At 38.3% G+C, this 24,292-nt stretch overlaps 2 protein-coding genes across 4 annotated transcripts in view; one reads left to right on the top strand and one right to left on the bottom strand.

Moving 5' to 3' along the window:
• Positions 1-24,292, bottom strand: part of Ranbp17 (RAN binding protein 17) — a 328,128-nt gene that overhangs the window by 110,843 nt on the left and 192,993 nt on the right. For 2 of the 3 annotated variants that reach the window (XM_085694844.2, XM_085694846.2), the window contains 3 exons: positions 10,094-10,153; positions 1,062-1,135; positions 66-146 (listed from right to left, as the gene is read on the bottom strand). In XM_085694844.2, coding sequence (XP_085550970.1) covers positions 66-146; positions 1,062-1,135; positions 10,094-10,153 — 215 coding nt within the window. The remainder of the gene's footprint in view (positions 1-65; positions 147-1,061; positions 1,136-10,093; positions 10,154-24,292) is intronic. The other variant, XM_085694845.2, reaches the window with a different exon arrangement.
• LOC148121018 (acyl carrier protein, mitochondrial) lies at positions 18,166-18,806 on the top strand. Its single transcript, XM_087910715.1, has one exon. It carries the CDS (start codon positions 18,184-18,186, stop codon positions 18,652-18,654), a length of 471 nt encoding a protein of 156 aa, XP_087766841.1. The 5' UTR covers positions 18,166-18,183; the 3' UTR covers positions 18,655-18,806.

Raw genomic sequence — 24,292 nt, 5'->3', positions numbered from 1 at the left:
AAAATACTTGGCCATATAAATGCACCTGCTGAGTTAGTACATCACATATATAATGAAAAGGATATCCAACTGAAAGGTCATTTAGGAACTGAAGAGTCCTTGAAATTACAGGCTCACATCTTCCCCAGTACTTAAGGTTTGTAACACTAAATATGAAAAAAAAATGTATTGAATAAGAAGAACCACAGAAACAAATATTTTATGCAAGTTAGGTGACTTCAATCACAGAATGAAAAGCATGTTTGAATTTCAATAACTCTTTTTATTCTTATAACACATTTAAACTTGTATATGATCAACCTACAGTGAACACTGGCATAGAATTCTTTAAGTTTTAAAATAGTTTTGTAAATAATTCTCTAAGTTAGTCAGTCTATAAGTTAAGTGCTTCACAGAAGAAACATTAAATTTAGGCCAAACAGAATGAAAATGGAATTATCATCACAGAAGAAGTCAAGTGAAGGTGAACTAGTTACTGCCCCAAATGAGGCATCACCTGGTGGCTCCAAAACTGACTTATGGTCCTGGTGTTGACCCAGCTTCATCCTGCAAGCACAGCAGGGTTGTCTGTGAGACACACAGCACGCAAGTGGAAGCACACCAATGTCGGTTCAACATGCTACCCTGTGTCTGTGAGGACAAACCAAGCAGCTCCATAAACACATCTCTGCTGTAGCCAATGGATGCTCTGTTTTAAGGTGATTATGACGGTAGCTTGCAATAAGCTTTTCATTGGTCTTTGAGGTAGGGTGTTTTGTTTTTAATTATAAAGTAAAAAACAATTCTGCCCAAGTAAACTGTGGAATCAATATCTGGAAATCTTTTTAGGTCAGTGTGTTCTGATATTGTTCACTATAACCATGTGAACTTCCTGACAATGATAATGCCCTTTAGATGGTGAGTTAAGAAAGCATTTGAAGTAAGCAGAAGAATGCATACACAAAAATTTAACGCCAAAATTTTAAGTTAAAAATTAGTATCTAAAAAAGGATTCATATATAGTAAGATGATATGTGACTCAAAACCACAGAATACAATTAAAAACCAAAACAGATACTCACATTTTTGTCATGAATGTTTCTAGAACATGGTTGTCATCTGTTATTCCTAAGACTTCTGACATACGGGCGTACACCTGCATTAACAATTAAGTGTTATAAGCTTTATCATCCATAGGCAGTTTCAAAAGTCTGCTAAAGCTAACAAGTGTAAAAGTCAAAGATGTGCTGCATCCACACTGCAAACAGGGAGTGAGTACGGGGCAAGTGAAACGAAAACATCGCCATTCTAGACTGCAGTCAGTTTCCCCCCAGGAAGCACTCCTCCTTTGGGATGTATGTATACTGACACACAAACAGACCCACCCTCATTCTTTGCCCAGCACACTATGTATTTTGTCCTCAAAGTTGGGAGCCACCATTTTCTTAAAGGTGGGAATAGGCATGCAAAAGACTTGAAAATATTGTTCAACAAAGAATCTAAGGAAATACCTTCTACCTATTCTAATTTCAGGAAAGTACCAATAAAATTCAAGATAATTCAAGGAGATTATAAAAGTTTTTAGAAAACCATGAGATTGTATATCAGCTATAGACACCCCCTGCAATACTCTCTAGCTTAGAGAGACACAGAGACAGGTCCTGCTGTTGACGGTGGGGCTGATCATCAGCACGTGAGAATCCAGAGCTTCTAAGTGGGCAGAGCTGGTTGCAGAGCTTGGAGTACAACATTTCTGTCTTAAATTCAGACACACCATGCGTTTGAACACACAATCATACTTCAAGTGAGGAAATACCATCAGCCAATGGAACATTCCCTGGTAGCCTGGCAAAGCTGAGAGTAGTTAACACCTCTACACCCTCTATGCTCTAGTGGGATTCCAGGTTGTCCCTGTGAGACACCAGCTGCATGGGATCTCTTTTCTGTCATCTTATCCCCAGTGATTATGTAGTCTCACCGTCTGTAATTTGTTTATTTACCAAATATGACACCCTAGCTTTATTTACACATTAGCTTACATACTGTCACAGGTCACAAATAGGACAATAACTCACTCAGAGTTAAAGGGTCACACCAGAGGAGTGCAGAGGTATTAAAAGACACAGGATGGTGAGAAGAAGATGGAACAGAAAGGGAGGAAAGAAAACTAACATTCAGCTTTCCATTGTCTCTTCTGTTGACTCCAGGCCCTCCAGGACAGTATTCTGATGATTACACAATGGCTGCTGTGTTTACTGTAGGGTCCTAAGATACTTGTGGTGGAGGGAATGAGAACCTAAGCACCTTAGTTATCACAATTATCTCAATCAGAAGCCTACAGCTACAAAAAGGCTCTAAAAAGGCCCAAACTTCCCTTTAATTTACCATGATGACCCATGGCCAGGAAGACTCAAATCGGTCCTCTTGGAATATCGGACATAAATGATTTTGGTGTTCAAATTGTTCATACCTTGGCACCAGCACACCCCATTTCTCTCAACCAGAAGCACTGAGTAATCCATAGGATTTCTCTGGCTCAGCATTAGCCCTTTCCCCCTCCTATCACTCAAAAGTCATCTTTCCTAAGGCCTTATTAGCCCTCCCAGGCAGAGTGAGTTGCCTTTTCCTGTATACCCCCTATATGTGCTCTGTTCTTTTATCATGGTTCTTTCCCATTGTAATGTTTAGTTATCCAACTCTCCCATTTTGCTGGAAAATCCTTAAGGGCTGATATTTTGTCTTATACCTTATTTATTGTCTCAGCAAGTTAGACTAGTGTACTTAATAAGTAATAGAAAAAGCAGTGGGTGGACCTATGAAGACTGGATTACAGTGTGAATAATCAAACAATGAAATATGCCTCCCCCCTTTTGAGGCTATATTGAATTCAGTGGGCAAACATGAAAAGAAAAATAAAAGTATTATAGAGTTGCTTGGATAGTTATTTTAATCTGTGATTATCTAGTGAGATCCTGTATGTAAGACTAACGTATGAAAGCAGACAACAGTGGGGACCTGGTGCCCTACTGTCTGCTCTCTCCCCCGCATTGCTCTTGCAGGGGCACACACTGTGTTCTTCACCCTGACCAGGATTTTAAAAGCACTGGTGATTACCAAGAATGAAAACATGAGAGCTCTACTCCAGGCCAAAGCCCTAGTTTTCTCTTGTGTGCCATAAATGCGGTGGACACTGCTGGCAGACGGAGCTGAGACGCGTGGGTTCCGGAAGGGCGATGGCAGGATCTCAAGCAGCCCATTCTCGTGTACTTTTATCACATCCTCCTTCTTTCTGTTAACTCCTAGTTAACTTTCTTGTTTTGGATCATAGGATGACTACTCTGAACTTCCATAAAAGTAAAATTTACATTTCAAGGCTTTATGAACACTACTTCTTGGCAAAACTGAGAAATAACGTTGATTTTCACTATGCCATGGTGAGAACATAGTAACTAAAGTGTATCTTTAAAAACAAGGTTCCCACCAGGAGTTTTCCTGTTGTGAGAGTTTGCTAGGCAGGCAGGTCTGTTGTGCTTTGCTGTCAAACAGTTTCTCAAAGCATCCGATCTGAAGCAATAACACGCAGGAGCAAACAGTGAACACTGACGCAGGCAGTGCTTTAACCCACAATCCTTGTAGCGCGCACTATTCCTTTTAGCATCCATTAGCTTTGATCCCCATTATCCCATCTAGAGCTGTGTCAACGTTTCTGTCCTCGGGGACTTCTCTCCTCTACCAGGATCTGACAGCCAAGCTTGAGCACTAAGCGGGATCATTACCTCTTAAATCCACTTATCTGATCTACTGAATAGTAAATTGAAAAGCTCATTAAGAGCAACAATCTGATTTGTTTTCACGTGTGACAGGGTCATTTAAAATCAATGTATGATTACAGCATTACTCTTAAAAGACTGTCTCACATTTTTCAAGGTCTTGTGCCATTTGAAGAACATGAAGATAATATGAAAACATCCTCTAACATATAGAATTTAATAATGTGATAGATACTATCTAAGAGGTAAGAGATAACTTGCCCACTGAAGAATATTTATGAAGTTACTTATCATAAAGCACAAGTTAATAAAAGATTTCCACTAAAAACAATTCAAACATACTATTTAGAGTTCTGAACACTTTCTGCAACTTTTATCAATTCAAAATAACTTTTTTTTCTTTTTTTTTGAGACAAGGTTTCTCTGTAGCTTTGGAGCCTGTCCTGAACTAGCTTTTATAGAACAGGCTGGCCTCGAACTTACAGAGATCCACTTGCCTCTGTCTTCCGAGTGCTGGGATTAAAGGCACGTGCCATCACTGTCCAGCTAATTAAAAATAACTTTAAAATTAATTTTACCAAAACATTTTATGATAGGAAGAAGAAACCACATCATAAAATTCCTTTTCAGGAAGAATGGTGTTGGAAGGAGAGAAAGTCTCCCTTCATCACACCTTTGATTTCAGAAGCTAGTAAGATAATTTGTTTCTAATGAGACACATGTAAATACCAAAGAAAAAGAGATTAAGGTCAGACAAAGTAGTGCATGTCTCTAATCCTAGCTGTCAAGAAACAGAAGCCAAGATTTTGAATTGGTGGCTAACTTGGTTTACATAAAAAGACTACTTCAAAACACCACCGCCACCACCAAAGCAGAGACCCAGTCACCAGTTGCTCTTCCAAGGTTGGGTAACACAATGACAATGAACACACGGTCGGGCCTTTGGTAACACAATGACAACGAACACACGGTCATGCCCTTGGTTTTGTGCTTTGTTCCATCAGGGGTATAGACACTGAAAATACATTTTTGCCTGCTTCAGCCCTCCTTTGTTTTCAGCCTTCAGCACACCCGAGAGCAGAACTAACACTATCTTAGCAGGACTAATACTATCTTTTATGTTCACTGTGCTCACCACTTTACTAACGCTTTTTATTGATCAAATGTATAGTTTTGCCAATTCTACTTCAAAAAAAAATTTTTTTTTGAAACAGGATCTTGTATTTAAAACCCCATTCCCTAAGCATGGGACCTGGCAAACTCTTGCTGTTTAAAACAGAATGGTTTTAAAGCTTATGTATGTCCTGGAAAAAGTCTACTCTAAGATTAGGTAAGAAGAACTTTCTTCCTTGGAAATTTGGGAGCATCCACTGTTTCAAGTCTATTATAGATACTTATAATACCATATAATAAGTATGACCTAGTAGTGCCAGTTTTTCATGTGAATAAATGTTTCACCTCTTATTTAGGTCTGTGCACTTGGAGGGGAGGGGAAATGTCTGTTCAGCAGTATTGAGGGATATTATTTTAAGATGTGTTACATTTGTTTATGCTGTGGAACATTTGTTTAACTCTGTGAAGCTGTGATACTTTCCCTGTCTAAAACATCTGATTGGTCTAATAAAGAGCTGAACAGAGAATAGCAAGGCAGGAGAAAGGATGGGCAGGGCTGGCAGACAGAGAGAATAAATAGAAGAAAAGCAAGAGAGACCCAAAGAGTAAGAAAAGAAGGGGACAGTCACCCAGCCATGGAGTCAGCGTGAAAGGACAGTAACAGGAGAGAAAGAAAAAGCCCAGGTGCAAAGGGAGATGGGATAACTGAAGTTAAGGAACACAGACAAGAAACAAGCCAAACTAAGGTTGGGCATTTGTAACTAAGAATACGTCTCCATGTATTTATTTGGGAGCTGGATGGCGTCCCCCTAAAAGAGTAAAGAGTAAAAAGTAACCAACAACACAGTAGTGCTTAGAATATGGTCTTGAACTTAGCTAAAGAAAGAATAGGCTTTGGTTCCAAAGACATTTGGGTTGAATTTTTTAAGAAAATGAGGCACTTTAAATAATATTTATTAATTTTATTTCATGTGCAAATTTGTCTGTGTGAGGGTGTCAGACACCCAGCCCCCCCATGAACTGGAGCCACAGACAGCTGTGAGTTGCCATGTGGAAACCTGGAACTGAACCTGTGTCCTTTAGAAGGGCAGTCAGCCAGTGCTCCCAACCACTGAGCTATCCCTCTAGCCCTAGATATTGGTTCCTTATTGGTAAAACAGAAATAATAATCAACAATAATTCTTAACAAAGGTTTTTCATAGGTTTAGGGATGAATGAAAGTTACTTTACAAATGCTACTTCCTACTATCCCTTTTCATGGGCCTTTCTCCCTAGCAGACTCTGGAATGTTCAGCTAATACCCTTTGCAAGAAAAGGTCTTACAAAAGAAACAGAAAGGGAAGACGAATTTCTCTTGGAGACACATATATACACCCACTCTCCCTCCCTTCACCCCCCACCGTGTGTGTGTGTGTGTGTGTGTGTGGTGCTACTGCATAACTAAGAATGTGCAGCAACCCAAGAGTGGCATCAGTTGCCTTCCTTGATCACACTCTACATCATTTATCGAGAAAGGGTCTCTTTCTGAACAAAGAGTGCGCTTATCTTTGTTAGTCAACTTATCCTGGGGTTTCTCTATCTCCTGCTCTGCGTGCTGGGATTATCCTGCCTGCCCGTCTTTTATGTGGGTTTTGGGGATCCAAATGTTGTATGGCAAGTGCTTTATCTACTAAGCCATTTATTTCTCCAGTGCTCATGGAGATTTTAATAGCATAAAGATAACCATCAAGACCAATAAACCTTTGAAATTTGCATTAGTAATTCTGAAATCTTTATGTATATGTTGAACCAATTAACACATTCTAGTCACAGAAATTGCCTTTGTTAAAGGGATTAAAAAAACTATGTCAATATTTCATGACACAGAACCATCAATTCTCTCTTCTTCCTTTTTTTCCTTTTTGTGGTGCTGGGAATTGAATCTAGTACCTCATTCAGGTTAGAGTAGTCTCTACCACCTCTGTGGATACAGTCTCCTGAACACCAACTCTTTCTACTTCTAAACAGTTGCTGCCTTAGAAGCTACAAAATACTCATTTTAATTCCAACACATTAAAACAGCTAGCGAAATATATGGAATTTCTATAAGTATCAGAAATTGTCATTACAGTTTGAGAATTCATGTTCCTAAAAAAAGGTCACCTGAATAAATCCCTGTTATTTTACTACAAAGGTTCTTTGAACTTTCAGGAAAGAGTGTTTGTCAGTGAATGGACAATTTTGGTGGTGCAGTGCACTCTCCGCCCTCTGAAGTCACCTCATGGCAGATGCGGCTTGTACATTTATTTATGGCAGACAGCTTCAATTATCCTTTCATTTTTCTGCTTTCCTCAATGTTCTTGTGTACAGTTGTCAAATAAGACAGCCAGAGAAGGGAATCAACATAGAAATAGCAACAAGACATTTGACTGTAAATTTAATAAAGCATAATAGTAAACCCTGTGCTAATTTTTAAACTGCCTTCCCCCTCCAAGCCGATACTCAGCATTAGGTATCTGCTGCATTCTGGCTATAGCTTGTGAGAAGCTAATTATGTCAATCCTTACATCTGAAGTAGATTACAGAACTGGGAAACCCAGAATGTTAGTTCCTAGAGGTTGATGGATATAATGACAGTCACAGAGATTCAATAACAGCCCTCTGTGAAATGTACTCAGAAGCACCACATGAAACAAATTAGAAACAACGAATCTCTCATTGTGTACAAATATGAGAAAAAGAGAAACCCAGTTCTGTAGGTTTTCATAAGAGCCGTTATAATGAATTAAGATTTTTGGATAATGAATTTTCAGAAAATTACGGCAAGTTAATACCCGTAGGCTCTCTATAGATGTTTAAGATGTTATAACTTCTCAAAGGCTTTTTTTTTTTAGCACATTATGCACAGGCTCAATGCATAAAATTGGCAGTGCTGTGGAAATCAACAGCAAAGATGTCTGCCATCGGGTGACAGACCATCTCTGAACCTCTTTATTTTGTACAAACGTACATCAAACAATATAAAATTGGTAATATAACCTATATCCAAATAAATTTCAAAGCACTATCTTAATTTACTGAAGTGACTTGTCAGTTAAGGCTTTGACTTGTAACTTCAAAATATTTGACTCAGAAAGCACCTACATGGGGACAGTGCCACACATGGAGAGAGTGCCCCGCACAAGACTGTTTCCTTAGGACAAAGGTGATACTGTTACTTAGGAAAGAATTTGGGACTTGGACATGGAACTCTATATTATGAGTAAGAAAGCAATTTTCATTGTTTTTGTCTTGTGGTCAATTCATTTCTTTTTAGATGAGGACCCTGTTAAAGATGGAAGGAGTTGGTAGCAGACTGATGTGGGGAAGAATGAACTAATGCAACATTTCATTACTTAGCTGAACCATTTGGAAGGAAGGACATTGAGCTATTTCATTGACATTTGAAGCACAATAAAACAGGACCATTATAATAAGCAACATTACAGCAAGAGAATTATTGGTACAAACTTCATTGCTGCATATTAAATATGCAAACTTAGTGATGTTGAATAGATCTATATTAATCTTAGCCAAGCTTTCCATAGCATTTAAAATAAAATTACTAAATATAGGAATGAAATTAAGACAAAAAAAATCCTTTGGCAGAATTTAATTTAAAACTGTAATTTAAGTTGGAAACTAAGTGGAAATGGCTGAGCAATCTACTTGCCCCGTCAGCAGAGTCTGTCGAAGGGAAGCCGGCACATGGAAGCACAGTACAAACCTTCCATTTGTACTGCATCAGGAACATCTCAGCCCACCATCTGTGGGGCCATCTTGTAAGGGGACACGCACCTAACAAATCTCTTAAGAAGCATTCCCGATCTGCTTGAATAACCTATTGTGTAAGGAAACTTGGAGCAAGCACTCTGGCCTCACATTTCCTTTGCTCCACATCCTGTGGCAGAGCAGGAGCTCAGCAGGCTGGGGTGCAGGGCTGCCTGCTGCTTGTGATAATCCCCTCTCCCAGTAGGGGCCTCCACTGATGCATGGCTAAGAACATGCTTCCTCTTTTGCTTGCATCCCAGTGGGGTTTCCATTCCTGACATGGGCCCAAATCCAGACTGCTAAAGGAAGGTAGAAAAGTTAGACAACTCCAGATGCTGCCAGAAATATTTCTGAATACCTTTCTAAACAATCATTTATTGGACAGAAGTGCACAGGTAGTGTGAAAACCAGCAAGACTGGCAATTTTCAAGAGTTTTTGTTTCCCACCCCCACAACCAGAGCTAAGGTCTAACTACCACCTGTTCAACAGAATCTGGCTGTTTGCCTCATTTTTCTTCAGGGAGTCCCTGGCTAAGAATCTTCACCAGCATGAACCTAATGCCTCCCGACAGGCTGTCCCTAGCCAAGAGGGACCTGGGTCGAGTGCACCAGTTATTGGTCACAGGATACACAGCTCATAGAGACTCCTGCGGTGCAACCAGCTGAGAGCCAACCAGAGAAGATGGAGAGTGTACATTTGTCCTGACACAGCTTTGCTCTTGCTGGCTGCCAACTCACTCCATGTCTGGAGCCAAGCTTCTGTTACACCAGTCTTCTGTGGATAAAACCATGCTAAAATCCTAGGTATTATTCTTCCAAACTCAAGGTTATGGCAAAAGAAGAAGGCTTGGCTAGAAGGTCTGAGACCGTGGATTGAAGGAAGCATTATAAATAAACATTAAAGGGTTTATTCACAATTTTGTGTTATAACAAAACCTTGTAAGAGCAAGCATACAGAATGGTATGATTAAGATTTAAAGCAAAAAAACAAAGTTGCTGTATAAAGTTTGTGAGAGGATAAAGGCAGAGGTGAGGACCTAGGAAGCATAGGATTTTGTTTACTCTGCATGCTTCTTGAAGGTGTCAGCCAGAAACACATTCTGGCACAGGTGTGTGCTAGTTACTGTCCAGTAGCAGATACTATTCAATGTAGTAAGTATGACTTACCCTCTCAGGGATCAGAAATGCCATAATCAAGAAACCTAGACTGCTTTCACATTAGCTAGTCTTTAGTGAGTCCTACTACTTAGCTGACTAATGAACACCATTTGGCTTTAAGCCCCATACACTAGGGTTATATAGTATATAAGAGAGTCGAGGCAACACACCCATGTCCTTATCCCTGTGTGCATGTGTCCATCTCAGTAACAAGAACCTGCGGCTGCAATGAGACCAGCATAAAAACTGGTGATCCCGTCACCATAACTAGGTACTCAACTCACCTTAACTATTTTCCAAGCCTTCTCTGGAACTCTGGAAACATCGTTCTTCGGGCGTACAACCTAAAAAGCACAGAGTTTATGGACCTGGCACCTGCCGTCAGAGAAGAGCACTAAGCCTTCCCGATTTCAGGTGCAGGAAGAAAATGGCTCTGAATCTTGTTTGCTGTCACTTAAAAGAATTCTTATGACACTGATTTTCATTCTGAAACTATAGTGGCATGAAGTCATTTTCAAACTCTGAATGTGACTATATGAATTATAATGGCTTTGCCACAGTAGAATAATTCAAAAGGGATTCAAAAACCAATTATTCAAGGCTAGCTCTAAAAAAGGAACAAATAAATGATGATGGCAGAACTATTTAAAGAATTGTTTAATATTGTCAGTTTCCAGGAGGCACTTACACTAGGCAAACACATGGAGCTAATGATGTCAGTAGCCAAGTCATCAGCTGATGGCCAAAACCACATTTAATACCAACACACTCAGTTGTGTAGACGGGCAGAAGAAAGTAAACCAGTCAGTTTTCCACACTTAGTACATACTGTATACACACATCTATACAACCCTCTAGAAAGGCATGTCCACTTGTAATTGTAGTAAATATAATACAGTTACTTAGAAGCAATCTCTACTTTTAGTATTTTTGTCTATTTTACATGATTCTATATTTCTTTCTGGAGCCTCTCTCTGAAACCACGTCCCATTTCCTATATTAGAAGACAGCCTCTGTAACTTCTGACCTCCAAAGACACACTTAATTCTTTATCCTGTCCGGATGGGAGGGAATCTGTAACATGGTAAGGGATGAGTGCTGGGATTATAGACATATATACCATCATGGCTGGTGTTATGTGGTGTGAGGAGATCAAGTCAAGGGCTCTATTGTGCTAGGCAAGCATTTCATAAACTCAGTTACATTCTTAGCTAGCTCTCACATAGTTAAGAAGTTCCTTTGCCCAATTTTCAATTGCTCTCATATACTAGCCTACTTGATGAAAACTTTTACCTTCAAACTCCTTGAAGTGCTAAGATCTGGTTTTAACTCAGAGCAGGCAATATTTGCAGCAACAGCCTAAATCCTGTTTCTGTCCAAATTTTCCATTTTGTAATTTAGTCATAAACATGCAAGAGCCCAATTGGTATAGCAAACAGTACACAGGAGCTCAGGAAACATATTCTTCTGTCAGTAAGACAACAAAAATGACATTTACTAAGTACATATTTTTTAAGGTAATTTCAACCAGGAGGAAACACACAAATAATGCACAATGTAACACATGAGGTTTTGGTTGAGAATCTTCTACTTATTAACTTTGCAGATAATCACTCAAAACATTTTTATTTAATGAATTAATTCTATAACTTTAAATTACTTTTTGACACGCTCTATTCTTCATCTATATAAGAATACAAAGAATAATGTAAAAATAAATAATAATATGTGAGGCTGGAAAGATGGCTCAGTGGTTAAGAGTATGTGCTCCTTGCAGAGGACCTGGTTTCGGTTCCTAGGACATATGGTGGCCAAAAACCACCTAACCCCAGTTCTGAGGGATCTAACCCATTCTTTCTTCTGATCTCTAAGGGCACCAGTCATGTATGGGATGCACAAACATACATGCAAGCAAAACACTCTTACACAAAAATAAATCTAAAACAAAAATACTATCACTAATCAGGTAGGAATCTAAAGGGATACTTGGGGCATAGGTTCTGAAGTTCAAGATTCGTGGGATTCAGCCAACCACAAAGTGATTGCAGTAAGTTGATTAACCTTTAAAACTTAGGTTTTTAAAAGACTATAGGATGAGGATATATGTAGGACCTACTATTTGGGGGCTTTGTGAAAGGGTTGAAATGGTGAATTCATACAGAGTATGCAGGACAGTCCTGACACAGTAAAATCCCCATTCACATAAGCTGCTGTGGCTACTATTGGCACGTGTTGAGAGGACCATCCCCTTTCCCTGCAATCTTATGTGTAAGGCAGTCCTTATCAATTCTCACTGCAATGACAGCTCTATGTGGATCAAATGCTGGAAGACAGATGCATGTCCTAAGTTACATGTGACGAGTTTTAGTTAAATAAGGATGGATACTGGGGAGAAAGGCCTGGTAAAAAGGCAGCACAACACCCAATGTATACTCGGTCAGTAGTAGGAGCAGCAAGAATTGGCATGGGGCAGGAGATGGTGAAAAAGCAGAATGGCAGTCCATGATGTCTACCTGAAGGCTCATCTGAATCACTGAGTGCTCAGTCCTGAAGCCCTCATCCTCATTTTACAAGTCATTGTAGATTACTACTTCCTACTTATATCATAAATTTCAACACACTAGACAAGTGGATGATTTATATTTCCATATCCAATAAATTATTGAAGTCTTTCCAATTCAGATCAGTGAATCCATCTAGTTGTCAAAGTTTTTCTCAGTACATCTACACAAGGGATTCCAAAATAAAATGAAAAGTTTGTAAATTATTTTAAAAATATTGTGAGGGTGTCCAAGGAGCAGTCATTACAGTAATAATTGACAAGGACTGTCTTACATATAAGATTATACTGTTAATGATCTCTATGCCAGACTCTGGGTTCTGAGTCAGGTTTTCTGTTTTAGGATGGATTATATAAACATCTGAATCTAGTTTAGCTTTCTCATTACTGCTGACCAGCTAAGACCATTGGTTCAATCTGTTGCTGGAGAAATACAATTCCCTTGGGAAATAATTAACATGGGGATGAGAGTCACAATGTTGGTTTAGTTAGCACACACTGCAACTGTTCATGCCTAAAACCCACCTCTACTGACAGGAAATATGACAGAATGGAAAACAAACTGGATTGGTTTGAAGTAGGGTGATTTCATGAAATTTTAGTTCTCTAAAATGATGATAATCATATCTGGTTAAAAAAGAACTACATGAAAAAATTAATACTTCTAGCCAAGTGTTTACGCTATGAGCAGAAACTCTCTACAGGTTGGAATATGACTTAAGATAAAACTGTATTCTCAAGCACCTAGGCACCAGTAACTAAAAATGCAGAATTTGACACCTACACCAAGAGTAATGTGTTATTATACAGTGCGTTGAACTGGTAGATGTGACATTATGGTCCATGCCTACAAATGCAAATGCCCAGATAAAATGAACACTCTCATATTTGTACCACAAAGAATGAAAACATTTCTAATGAGTCAGTCAAGTGGGCCAAGAAGGAGCAACGAAAGGAAGTGGTCACAAAAGCTTGTAGATAAGAAATGTTCAAAATACTGAAATCTTTGAGGATAGGTGATTAAAACAAAATTTAAGAATCACAATTCTTGCTGGGTGGTAGTGAGACAGTCTGGTCTACAGAGTTCCAAGACAGAAAGGATTACACAGAGAAACTGTCTCAAAAAAGAACAATAACAAAAACAAAAAAGCAACACAAACGAATAAACAAAACAAGAACTGCAATTCTTAGCAATTGCAGTCACCAGAATACTAAGGTATATGGCATATGTTAGCAGTTTCTGTTAAAAATCACGTTCTTTATTTGTACATGTCGGTGACTGCATGAGTTTAGGGACACCACCTGCATGCAAGATCCCACGAAGCAGAAAGGGTACTGGATCCCCTGGAAGTGGAGGTACAGACAAATGTGAGTCACCATGTGGGCTCTGAGAAATGAACCAGGCATTCTGCAAGGACAGCAAGCACTCTTAACCACTGAGCCACCTACCCGGCCTGATTATCATTTTATAATTTTGTCATTAAGTTTCCAACTAAACTTACTGGGATTGAGAAATTTTCCATGGAAATGCATTTCCAATTTTGTAATGGCAATCAATCAGAACATACAATCTACATGCGAGAACTTGTTTCAAAGCCAACTTGCTTAACATCTATTTAGTAAAGCAAGGGATACTGGCACTGGGGAGCCACACAGGCCTAGGGGAAAACAAAATCCCAATAAGTATGCCAAATGTGTTTTTACATTTCAAGACTCCTTCAACAGAAACATTACGGGAAGATAAAAATTAGGAAACACTGAACTTAACTAATTTAAAAACGTTGAGGAAATATTTTGCATTTATGTTTCATAACCAAGTGCTTTTCCCACATTTGTCCCAAGGCAGCAGATGAAGCTCTATATCCACCGCTGCTAATACTAGCAATTGGAACATGCTCTTTGGCAAGGCAGAAATAAGATAATTGTTCAACATAGGCTGGCTTTTCAGAACTACTGGAAGCATTGCCTGTAATTATAGACATCTGTCACTGCTAGCCACTCAGCACTAACCCTGACATCAGTACACAGCCATAGCACTGAACCGCCCGCGGGCACAGCAGTGGAGACCAGACACGCTAGGCAGGCAATCATCTGCTTCATCCAAACTATCTGTCAAAGGTTCCCACCACAAATAGCTCTTACATTTTGTATCCTTAGGATAATATGTTGATTTATTTTAGATTCTCTAATATTTACAGTCTAGGCCATCTACTAAAATAAAGAAACAAAACTTATGGCTAATGGAGGCAGTTACTGTTCACAGTCATCATAAAAGGTCATAGCTCAACCCTCAAATGTTAAAAATTGATGGCAGCTTTAACCATGTGCCATCATACAGATGTTTCCTTTGGTAGAGGCAATTATTTTCAAGAGCAATTCAAAATGGTAAATACAATCTTTTATCAGCAAGTATGTTCTCACACTGATCTAATAGAAATGCTCATATTTTAAAGCATTTTTTGATACATAACTATGAGTTTCAATGTTACATATGGAAGAATCCAGATTGTTACTTTGGGTTTAGTTTTACAAATAGAAACTTATCTGGCATTTAATTGTGTGTGTGTATGTGATGAGGTGACTAAAAACTCGTAAATGATATTGAAGGCTAAAATGCTTGGTTAATGAATCAACTAACATATAATTTTGCTCTGTATAAAACTCACAGAAATACACATGCACATCAGTATTTCTGAAAGCCTAAAGACACACTATAGTTTTAAATGCCACTTTTTTTCCCCCTCTCTTAAGCAGCTTTGGAAGCAAACAGAAAATTATTAGACATTTAGGTTAATTAGGAGTTAAGACATACAATTACCATGTGTTATAAAAACTCAGATATTTCTTGGTCTGATTGCAACAGCCTAGACTGAAGAAAAACTATTAATTACAGAAAGACAGTTAGCTTACAAGTGAGCTGCATTTTAAAAACCTCCTTTAAAATACAATTGCTAAATGCCTTACAGTGCTGTAATGTGAGACAGGTTCAAATCTTATTACTTCACTGAAATTAAAACCTAAGTTTTAATACTGCTCAAGTCGAACAATGATTCCACACTTTATTGCTTTTGAAATCCCTTGATGATCATAGGGAAAAATGCCCCGGAGAAAAAAAGACTGTTTTCGATAAACAGAAAATACAGTTTGCACTCTTAGCCTCTTTGTCATCACAAAAAAAGGATTTAATGCCAATTCTTTAAAAAAAGACTTTTCCCCCACAAAATGTGCACCTTGTGTGCCATTTGTAAAATCAGTTCACTTTCTTTTATTTATTACTGCAGCGCGGCAAGGCAATAAAGCAGCTACCGATAGCTAATAAATTACATGCCTTTTAAAACAATTCTCTTGCTACAAAAACATGTAACTACAAAGGTTTACATTTACATGGTACAGCACACGGAATGTCTATATTTGTGTCCTATTAACCATCTTAGCAAATTGTGTACTTTTACCAAATAGCTGATAGAAAAAACATGATCCAAAAATGTCTACAACATGCAGTAAAAGCTGTTCATGAAACCCACACATGCATGCTATTTGAACTTTCCAAAAACACATCCAAAATAAACTTAAAAATATTATTTCTTTTACCAAAGGTATTAAAGGTTTTCTAACTAGGATTAATTTTAACTTTGCTGAGTGACTGAAAGCTAACAAGGCATATTTTTTTAATGCATTCTTTTAAAAATTATAGCTCCTAGCACTTACCTAAAACAAATTTAAAATGGTGAGATTACTGGATTTAAGACAAAATGCCCACTTAGTTTATAACACTGTATTTATAAAAATGTGGTTACTTAGTGCTCATATCAAATGCATTTTATTCTCTCTCTCTCTCTCTCTCTCTCTCTCTCTCTCTCACACACACACACACACACACACTCACACACACACACATTTTGAATTATGTTCACATATCCACATAAACTGCCATTAAAACTTTACTTTGTGAAAATAAGTTGCCCCCTGTGCCCGGCTCTCCTGTGTAGTTAGAGAATATCTACACTCCAATTGTAGGATGAACCTGTTAAGATAATAAAGGTATTTGCTCAATGCTTTCCTCCTCTAACCTCATGATAAGAATATGGTTATGAGGTAATGTGCTGTTTTTTATTATTAATCTCCTCTATTTCCTGTAATAGCTATAATAGCTTTGGCTTTTTGTTCCATACCTACAAAATTTCAACTTTGTTTAATTATGTATGATGAATACTGCTTCAATTTTCAAAGTACAAACAACTCAGTTTCACTTCATCTCTTCTTCAAGATGACTAACTAAAGTTTATATTTTGTAGTGTTCTGTTTTTCCATTTCCTGTTTTTTGAATCAGCCTGATTACTACAATCAATAATTAGGACAGTGTAGAAGATTTATAAATCTTTACTTTTATTTATTATTGTGTATGTGCATGTAATCTGTGTAAGAGCAGGTGTGCAAGGGGTATAATGTATATGAGGAGGAAGAGGGAGCTCCTAGAGGTTGGAAACCCAGGTCATCAGGCTTGTATGGTAAGTTCTTTTAACTGCTGAGCCATCTTACTGGCCTGGTAAGTATTTTTAAAGAGTTCAATGAAGTAAGTTTATTTTTTCATGTAATTTAGAAGGTAATAATTACTCTCACTAATAATGATATTCTACTAATCTACACTTCTCTATGTTTGCATGTGTGTATGTATATATGTATGTATATATATGTATATATATATGAATACATACTCATGAATAAAACCCTAATGTATTTAACTTGTTTTTGCTTCTTTCTAATAGTATATGCTTGTATTTACTGAAATCATGACCACTTCCCATACTATAGTTGATCATAAATATTAATATTCTCAGTGAAAGAAAAGAACAAAATACTTAACAGGTTCACTCACACTTACTGTAGTACCGTAAATTCTAAGAAAATTTTCTAGTAGATGATATTTCATTTGGTGCATGGAAAACAACCTTAACATATACTTAGCACCTATGTTACAGAATAGAAGCAATGTATGCTTCTGGTTTCAATTGAGAGAAGGAGCAAGAATTCACTTGCTTTAACTAATCTTCTTAGATGGAATGTTAGTTGCTGTCAACCTCCCTCATTTGATAAACAATATGACCTGGATTGACATTACAATTTGCTTCTGTGAATAGGGAAGTGGAAGGCATGAAGCTGCAGTGACTCATCCGCTCCAACATACAACTCCTAGTACTTCCTTACATGTTAATGTTGTACAGAGGAGGAACATCCTCAGGGAATCTTCCCCAGCACTTATGAGTATCCTGACAGGTTTCTACTGCTTTGCACATCACATACAAAACATATCACATTGAGTAACAATTTCCTATTGGTTTTAAGTTCTTTGCCAGTCTATGATGGCAGGATGAGCTTTCTCTAGTCAGAACTGGCTGCCCCTTAGCACACTGTAGGCAACTAAATATATTTGCAGCGATCAGTATATGTATAATAGAAGGAAAAAAGAAGCAACACGTTTCTTGTCCAGAATAACACTTTCGTAGCCAACATAATCTTTTCCTAGTTTACAATTATCAACAACTAAGTACTAGCTGGTCTAACCCGCCATCTTCCAACACAACACTGAAGAATCAGCAATTCCTATTTTAATTAAGCAGGATCAGAACAAAATTTCTCACCACTCAAAACATTGAACACCACATTCTGCCTGATTGGGAACAAATCAGTCACAAAGAAAACAGTGGATAAGGTAGCCTTGTCCTAGTTGTAGTCATAAACCCAAGTTATGCACTGCTATTTCTCTTGCCCTCAAGAATCCTAAACATAGGCAGTGCATTCTGGGTTGGCGCAGCCATGGCGGCTCGTGTCCTTTCCGTCTGTGTCCGCCGCTTGCCCGCGGCCTTCGCGCCGCTGCCCCAGCTTCCCACACGGGCCTTGACACGGCCGCTCAGCATCACTGTCTGCCCTGAGGGAACCCGGAGGAAGTCCGGGACTCTGCAGCCTGCCCTGGCCCTCACGCAGGTGCCTGGAAAGGTCACACACTTGTGCCGCCAGTACAGTGACGCACCCCCTTTGACGTTAGAGGGAATAAAGGACCGAGTGCTGTATGTCTTGAAACTCTATGACAAGATTGACCCAGAAAAGCTCTCAGTAAATTCTCATTTTATGAAGGACCTGGGCTTAGACAGTTTGGACCAAGTGGAGATTATTATGGCCATGGAAGACGAATTTGGATTTGAAATTCCTGATATAGATGCAGAGAAGTTAATGTGTCCACAAGAAATTGTAGACTACATTGCAGATAAGAAGGATGTATATGAATAAAGTTTCAGAGCCTTCTTCCTCATCAGGAGGACTCGAGGACGCCCAACTGCATCATGGCTGACTGACAGCGGTTCTGTTGGACTTGTATTTAAATTGTCTGAGTGTTTTGCCCTTTAAAAATAAATCTATTATAAAACTAATAAAAAAAAGAATCCTAAACATAGCAAGAGAATGACACATGGTACAAAATATTTAAGGTACAAGATCAGGAATGACAGATCATCATTTAATAAATTTAGAGAGTTGGGCAGCGCTAAAGTCAAATCTTTTATTATTTTTATTGTGTTTGTGTCTGTATGCTGCGAATGGGCATCAGTGCCATGGTGTGTGTGTGTGGTGGGGGAAGGTCAAAGAGCAACTCAGAGTTCATTCTCTCATTCACCTTTACATGGGTTCAGGGAATCAAATCATGTTGTCAGGCTTGCGCAGAGAGCCCCTTAACTTACTGAGCTATGTAGGTGGCAACTGAGGTCAAATCTTGTGATACCATTTCCCAAGTGTACTCTTAGCTAAGTACTTTTCTGTAGAATTGGGGTTAATAGCACTTTATGAGATTTAATGGATGTAAAGGTTATCAAAGTGTTTGCCATGTGATGAACTATAAACAAATGCCAGCACTACCATTATTATTTAAATGAACTTTAACAGATGACTCAGCTGGTGACTCAGCTGTCAAGTGTGAAAGCTCGAATGGGCATGGTATGTTGAGAGAACAATGTGGTCCAAGCTGAGGATGGAAAGAAACAAATCAGCAGAAGTGAGGATGGGGACTAAAACTGGACAGTGGGTACTAGATTATAAAAGGCGTTACTCACAGAGAGTACTGGTGTTTTGTGTTAGGGGAACAGGGAGCAGGGAGTTCTTTAAATGTGAAAAACTAAAATCAAAGTGTAGTTTAAGATTTATCTATCTACAGTGCACACCAAAGACAGGGGACAATCATTTTAATTCTGGGACTCTCTGCTGTCTCTGATACCATACCGTGTGTTCCTTTCCCTTGATATCCTGGCCTTTACAGTGTGTGTGTGTGTGTGTGTGTGTGTGTGTGTGTGTGTGTGTGTGTGTGTGTGTATGTATTATTTTCAGTTTAAGTTTCTACTTTCCACATTTTTGCACTGTGGGTACTTTCCACTCCACTACCTATTCCTTGGGGGCAGATCATCTACTCAAACGAGTTCAGTTAAGTATGTACCAAATTGAGCCTTAATCCAAAGATTTGAAAGTAGGTACTGAGTGTGAAAATGGGACTCTTAATTACTTAGAAGAGTAGGATTGAAAATACCAGAATGAGAAAACTGTGACATTTTTGCCTCTTTCCCAGAATCAGGGAAAATCTAAGACAGGCTAAGAGGTAAAAGGCCAAAAAGTAGAAGTCAGTACATTAACTATTTAAGGCCATGTCAGTTCAATGGCTCACCTAGTCTTGTTCTCTTGGTAAGGTGCCAATGAACTATTCTCTTCCCATGATTTTTAATTTCAAAAGGTTAAAGAGGCAACTCATATATTTGTATACTTTCTAGTTGTGGAGTCTTTAGTCCACAGACAACTAACCGGTTTTTATAGTTAGTGCCACTAGTTTGGAAAAAAAAATATATATCCATAAACTTTATTGGTCATTACGGGAAATAGAACTTTGTATTTTTTCTAAAATTAATGTAGATTCAAGAACTCAAATTTAAATATTCCAGAAAAACTCTCTCATATTACTAATACCCCTGAACAATGAAAAAAATATAACAATAAATACCTTTATTCTTAAGTATCCAGCTTTCCAGGCTGAAGGAACCTGAGACAACCATGATGCTGATTTCCAAATGTGCTCTGCTCTTAGTAAGTATAGACTGCATCTATTAGCACTGCTTTGAAATAAGTCAAATTGAACCTTTCTCTATGGCATCTGTGGGACTGGTTTTCATAGGCTCAATTTCTAGGCAGTCTAAAGTATGTAACCATAGTCATTTGATTCTAACTGGACTCTTGAAAGTACTTAGCCACAGTATAATACACTAAAAACAGAGTGATAGAACATACTGATTTACATGTTCCTTCTCATTAACAGGGGCACAGGTGACAGTGTTAGACACTCTTAGGAAAATCAGGATCAGGAGGGGTTCAGCTGGTGAAGGGTTTGCTACGCAGGCATCAGGACTTCACTGTGTTCCCAGCTGAGCAGAGCAGTGCAGACCTGTAAACCCGGCACTGAATCGGTAGGGACAGGATCCCTGGGTTTGCTGTCTGCGAGCTCCAGGTTCAGTGAGAGACCCTATCTCAAAATCCAAGGTGAGCTTAACTGCAGAAGACACCCTCCCTGACCTCTGGTTTCCATGAGCGCCAGCATGTGAACGTGCACATGTGCGACACATACATATTCAAAGAAGTTACATTCTGTAAATGTTCCTTTTCTTCCTTAAGTAATTAAACATTTTGTTAATTTCCAAAAGAGAAGAAGCATGGACGACCAAGTACCAACTATTTAACAATCAATGAAAAATCTAAAATGTTCACAGACTACCAAAGAACAGAAAGAAGACAGGAGCTTCACAAACCAATGAAGTGAGCTCATTTCCACTGAAGTAAAATAAACTGTCTCTGACACCTTTTAAAGAGACTCTCTACAACATACCAACTTATGTCTTGGACTTGCAAACATCTTGACAAGCAGTATAGAAAAGCCAGAGAAACAACAGAGTCTGAGTCTTTAGTCTCAAGTGTGACTCAGGAACAATCTCTGTAACTTGTCTGAAAAGCACTTTATCATCTACAAGATGAAGGTGATAATGCCCATCTTCAGAAGGCTGAAGCAGACATTCTATTACTGTGAACAAAATGTCTAATATGGGAGCAATTACACAATAGAAACCTTATAAATTCTAATTTGAAAATTGAGAATAAAAGTGGTATATCTAGAAAATAAGTTTAAAAAGAATTAGGATCTTTCACCAAATTGTGTGATGTTTACCTTCTTCCCTTCCTCCTCTCAAGGAGAAGGAACCTGCAAATCACTTATATTAAATAATTGTTTTTGGTATATTACACTGTGGCTAAGTATCTACTCAGGGAAGTACATTGTGATTAGCTGAGAATAAGCAGTTTAAAAAAGAGAAAAACAATTTAACCCTACAACATAAACACACTACACTTAAATTAAAAAGTAATTCTCCCAGGGATTAAGCTGGAATATCCCAGATCACAGGCCATGAAAGAGTGGCGTGGATTCCTAGATTATCGTGATACCAAAACACTTACTAACAAATTTTGTTTTCTTTAATTCTGAGCCACTTTTAAAGATGTTTCAAGTTCTAAAACGGCAGAAAGTAGATAGGGAGACTAAAAAAGCAGATGGTCTAGGCCAGCTGAATACAGAGAAGCAGGTGCTTAGCAAAGCAGAAGCACTTGCCAGTTTGCCAACACTGCTGGTTCCAGCTTCCACATCCGGCCCGTCTCCCCTGCAGTCTCTGCATCTGCTTTCTGGTGATCATGTGATACAGTCAACTGATGCAGAAGACTACTAACCTAAACTTAAAAGCTTACTGAGGCCTCCATGGAAGCTGCTACCATTTTATAACAGCACCTCCTTACCATACTATTTTAACTGTAGAAGGGTGAAAAAATTCTTTGAAATTAGGAATCAGTCTTATACTTAATATAATTATTTTAAAAAGAACAAAAGAAGAGCACCTTAAGGTCTTGCACAAGGAAAACATTAATAGATACAAATTAGCTCAAAGTTTAAGCCATGTCTGTAGGTTATAGACTGTATTATTCAAGTATAATGGAACAAGAAATTACTACAAATTAGCCTTCAGAACCACAACAGTAACCAGTCCTACAGCATGCAAAAATCAAACTACATATTATTCTAAAAAGAAAACAACAAAAAAACCCCTCATGTTTTCAGTTTATCCGTGATAAAACCACATTGACAATTTCAAAGGAGCTCAAGATATAATTGAAAGAAAGCTGAAAACATAGAATCAAAAAGAATACAGTGCCTAGTCATGTGACAGAAAAACAGAAAATGCTATTTTCCTGCTTTAGATTCCCTTCTTGATGTGATATGGGATTTGCAGGTGGGTGAAATTCCATATATATAAGCACATACGGAGTGTGTAACTTGGTACTTTAATAGGCACTTGTAAAAAAATACGTATAACTTGCATTTCAATAAAAAGACACAGTATGTCTCCAAAAAGAGTCATGGATGCTGAGAGTGGACACTGGTAGTTATCAATCAAGGAAGGAGGAGACCTTGATAGAGCCACTGGAGAACAAACCTTATCCAACTAGTAAGATCAGCATGTAAAGCTGTATAGACTATATATGGTAAACAAAGAACCCACGGCCAGAGCTAGTCTACTAGCAATCATCTAGTCATCAGCAAGCAACCCTCCAGTTCTTCACCACTTCCTGTGTGTACAGGACTGCATCACGGACGGTAGCAATGAAGGACCATGAGCAGCTATTGTTTGTTGAGTGCTCACGGAGTGGAAGCATTATGTTCAGCACTTTAAGCCTTTGTTATCAGTTAACAACATGATACTCTTATGATGCAGGTGTAGACATATCACAGTTTTACAACTGAAGAATCCATTTTTCAGAGAAACCATTATATGTCTATAGCAGGGTGGTGCTGGTGCACGCCTTTAATCCCAGCACTCGAGAGGCAGAGACAGGAGGATCTCTGTGAGTTTGAGGCCAGCCTGGTTTACAAGAGCTAGTTCCAAGACCTCCAAAGCTACAGAGAGACCCCGTCTCGAAAAAAAAAAAAAGTCTGCAAATGACACCCAGAATCCAAGTCAGAATAATTCTGAATAACTCCAAAGGCCACATTCTTAACCAATTATTCATGTATACATATATGAACATGAATGCGCTGAAAAGTACACATATATAGGTATATCAATGCTAGACAGAATTAGATACTAAAACTGCTTACAAAAGCTATCAGATATGGTTTTATATTCATATATCAAAAATTCATTTTTTTAAAAATAGGGTCCCCATATTGATAGCCTAATATTTAAAATAATTTCTTACCTGAGATCAATTTATACTTCTCTTTAGCTGCTTAGAAGAGTGTATAGTAGTTAATTATTCCTCTGCTTTTCTTACATATCATCAGAAAATAGCAAATATTCTGCAATGCATACGTCAGTAACTGTGCTAAGCTGGAGTTCTTCAGACTTAGTATCACTGACATTTGGAGCCAGATAACTTGTAGTGATGGAGCCTGTGCTGATCCCTATGAAATGTTTAATAGCATCCCCAGTCTCTACCTATAAGATGCCCATAGCAAAATGATAATCAAAGTCTTCTAATATACTTCAATGTATTCTGTAAAGGGAAAGTCATCTCTGGAAAGAACTATTGCATATACCAAGCAATTTAAACAAACTCATTAATTCCATGTTTATATCTATCAAAAGTAAGCGCCATTATTATTCTAGTGGCACAAATGAGGAAAGTGGAAGTGTAAGGAGGAATGGGACTGACGCAAAGAAGCTGTCGAGGCACCAGCAGGTCCACTGCAGAGTTGCACCTCTATCCAGCACACTACGCTGATTCGCTAATAGAATCCAAGCTGGGCTTTCCAGTTCAAAGAAGTAACTAGTGTAACCTGGTATTACTAGCCAACAAA

Source organism: Myodes glareolus, chromosome 9 (assembly GCF_982192425.1).
Source record: "Myodes glareolus chromosome 9, mMyoGla1.1, whole genome shotgun sequence".
NCBI lineage: Eukaryota > Metazoa > Chordata > Mammalia > Rodentia > Cricetidae > Myodes > Myodes glareolus.
The sequence above is the reverse complement of the archived record's forward strand: the minus strand, read 5'-3'. Positions and strand labels throughout refer to the sequence as shown.